Source organism: Hibiscus syriacus, unplaced genomic scaffold, assembly GCF_006381635.1.
Source record: "Hibiscus syriacus cultivar Baekdansim isolate YM2019G1 unplaced genomic scaffold, ASM638163v2 tig00110328_pilon, whole genome shotgun sequence".
NCBI classification, from domain to species: Eukaryota; Viridiplantae; Streptophyta; class Magnoliopsida; order Malvales; family Malvaceae; genus Hibiscus; species Hibiscus syriacus.
Genome location: NW_024062685.1, coordinates 6,524,272 through 6,527,353, shown reverse-complemented (window position 1 = coordinate 6,527,353; position 3,082 = coordinate 6,524,272). Strand labels below are relative to the sequence as shown.

The 3,082-nt window shown below is 37.1% G+C and overlaps 1 protein-coding gene across 1 annotated transcript; it reads left to right on the top strand.

Moving 5' to 3' along the window:
- The first annotated feature begins 2,043 nt into the window (after positions 1–2,043).
- LOC120118332 (heat shock protein 82-like) lies at positions 2,044–2,800 on the top strand. Its single transcript, XM_039138391.1, has 2 exons — positions 2,044–2,103; positions 2,228–2,800. The coding sequence occupies exons 1-2, from the start codon at positions 2,044–2,046 to the stop codon at positions 2,798–2,800; spliced, it is 633 nt and encodes a 210-aa protein (XP_038994322.1).
- Positions 2,801–3,082: the final 282 nt, after the last annotated feature.

The following is a 3,082-nucleotide window of genomic DNA, read 5'->3' as shown; positions in this document are numbered from 1 at the left end:
TAGTGAGATAGTGATAAACATAACAACCTATTTTAGCTCGTGTCTCTACGATACACACACGTATCCTCATAGGCTTTGTTTGTCCCAAAAACATCTCGAACAGCGTCATATGCATATTAATGACCATAGCATACGTTAATAACAATAAAACATACAATTTACTAATGCAATAGTTGTCATCCTTCGTTTCTCTAAACGAGTCAATGACAAATATAATCATCACCTACATAAAGTGATTACACATGTTTTAGTCGAAGATGATGGGTTCAGAGACGGAGCCATGTGTATGGCTGGGAGCCACTGTCCCCCTAATTTTTTATTATTTAAAAATATATAGGGAAAAACATGTATTTAGATCTTTAAATTTTGATTTATTTTGATTTTACCCTCCAAATTTTGGTTTATTTTAATTTCTGTCCCTCTCATTTTATTTTGTTAGGTATACCTTGCCCCCTTAAATTAAAATTTTGGCTCCGTCCCTGGATAGATTTAGCTCGACTTAAGCACTCCTAAGAACCTTTCCCTTTTCTCTTGAAGTGATGACTTCCACCGATTCTACTAGCTCTTGGAAGGTACAAGAACACTTGATAAACAATAATTCATCATCTCAAAATGATCAATTTAAGTAAAATTCTTTAATTTATCATAAATCTTAATTTGAATTCAATTTGGGGTTTTGATTGACTTACCCAATTACTGAATTGACACTGATAATAGAAAGCTTATCTTATAAAGATGTCGAATATGTATTTATTTATTTTTAATTTGGGTGAAAGAAAGAGCTTGAATTACTAGAGAAAAAAATATAATTTAATGAAGATTTAGGGTTTCAAAACTTTCCAAGATTGAAGACGATGACTATTTTTCTTCTCTTCGCCTCCAATGGCTTATTAATAAGCTTGCCCGCCAGTGGGAGAAAACCTGAAAGGAAAGTTAAAATGCATAAATTTAGAAATTATGGAAATTATGACTAAAATGTACAAAGTGATATTTAAATAGTTTATTCACCATTTCGGAAGATGGTGAAATTCAAAGCAAATCCTTCATCTTTTCTTTTCTTTAAGTTGATCATTGCATGGTTTAATTAATCTTGAAACATTAACTTTTATTTTGTTTCCATTTTAGTACCTAAATTTCACATTTTTACTAAAATTTCTAAAATCTTCATTTATCATATTTTAGTCACTAAATTATTATTCAAGATCAATTATTTTTAATCCATCATATAAAATAAATTTTAATCAAATTTTCAGAAATTCTAAATACTGAAATGACATGTCAAAAAATAATTTTCCAATCATCTGATGTTGAAAAAATTCTAGATCAAATTTTAGGGTGTTACAATTTGTTCTTGGGATCGCTCCTTCAAAGGTCAAGATTTGCCGATGCATTCAACTCGAATTGAAGAGGATCGAGGACCATTTTAAAATGTTCGTGTATTGGTGTTGGTTTAACTCAAGCGGTATTGGCGGAGCAAGTGGAAATTTCTTTGCAGTCTTAATTTGCATTTGATCAGTAAGGACTTCGAGAAATTTTAAACACGTGTTGGGTGGCAGGCTTTAAACAACCATGTGTTCAAAGGAGTCTCTCGTACAAAGGCAAGCTTAATGGTGACCAACAGACTCAAAAGCCATTCACGAAGAGAACGAGACCTCACATGTATTGAGGATGCTAGCAGAATGAGTTGAAGCCATTCAAGCCCATATTGATCCTATATTGGACTATGAATCACTTGGCCTGACGAACAAGATTTCAGATTAAAAAAGGACTAAACCGTATCTGTAATCGAACTATTTGTGATATTTGAGATTATTCGAAAGTTGTTCTATGATGGTGTAGACACTTGTTTTTGTCCGATTTTAAAAAAAATATATATTATTATTATTATTATTATTATTATTATTATTATTATTAAATTTTGTATTATTTTGCAGGGACCATTTCTAACAAACTATCCAACAACCCCACTATCCCACTTTCTTTTTTAATTAAAAGATCTGTCCTTGGAAAAGCCTTGGAACTGTACAGCCTAGTCCGGATTCCATGGGAATCGTTGCTTGCAGGACTTCATGGTTCCGTGATTCCCGGGCCGTGGATGAACGTGTTGTCTACCAGAACCATTGGAACTCTTTATATGCAGCTCTATGCGCCAACAACAAAGGGGGGAGAAGCTTCAAACTTCACCCTTTGAAGATACTAACATGCACTGCTTGGAATCTTTTACCAGGCCGAGCGGTGGAGCTTCCACCAACCCAAGTCGACACCGCTCTCAACCAATACCACGACCCACATCAGCAACCGAGGCTTTGACCTCAACATTCCCGCATTGCCGAAATTCTCACCGGCTAATTTCCTTGTCTTTGCCGCGAGGCGTGCTGCTGCTTTTGTCCCGGCGGAAGAAAAAGGAAGGGTCGAGGGTGAAGAGTTGATTCCCGAGTTCCTCTTCTTTGTGAAGGGTACTGTCGACTCGGAGGACCTTCCTCTCAACATCTCGAGAGAAACGTTGCAGCAGAACAAGATCTTGAAGGTTATCCGCAAGAACTTGGTGAAGAAGCGCATTGAGCGCTTCTTTGAAATAGCCGAGAACAAGGAAGATTACAACAAGTTTTACGAGGCTTTCTCCAAGAACCTCAAGCTTGGTGTCCACGAGGACTCTCAGAACAGGAATAAGACTGTTGAATTGTTCCGCTACCACTCCACCAAGAGTAGTGATGAGGTGACGAGCCTGAAGGACTATACGGCCAGAATGAAGGAGGGTCAGAATGAAATCTATTACATCACTACTGGAAACAACAAGTAGAATGCAACTCGATGATCAACATACCCCGATCACTGCTGGAAACAACAAGTAGAATGCAGCTCGAGGATCAACATACCCCGATCACTGCTCGTTCCATTATCTCTCGCTTCACCTACTCTAGATTTAAGATCTTGAGATGGTACCTTTTGCCAAGTTGACCTGCAAATCCTGTTCGCTTTTGCTCTGGTGGTTACTGCTTCTTTGTGATTTCTAATGTGTTTCGATTAAGGCAAGAGAGAGATTCATATTCCTCTTCTTCGTGAGCTCCGACTCGAACCTCTG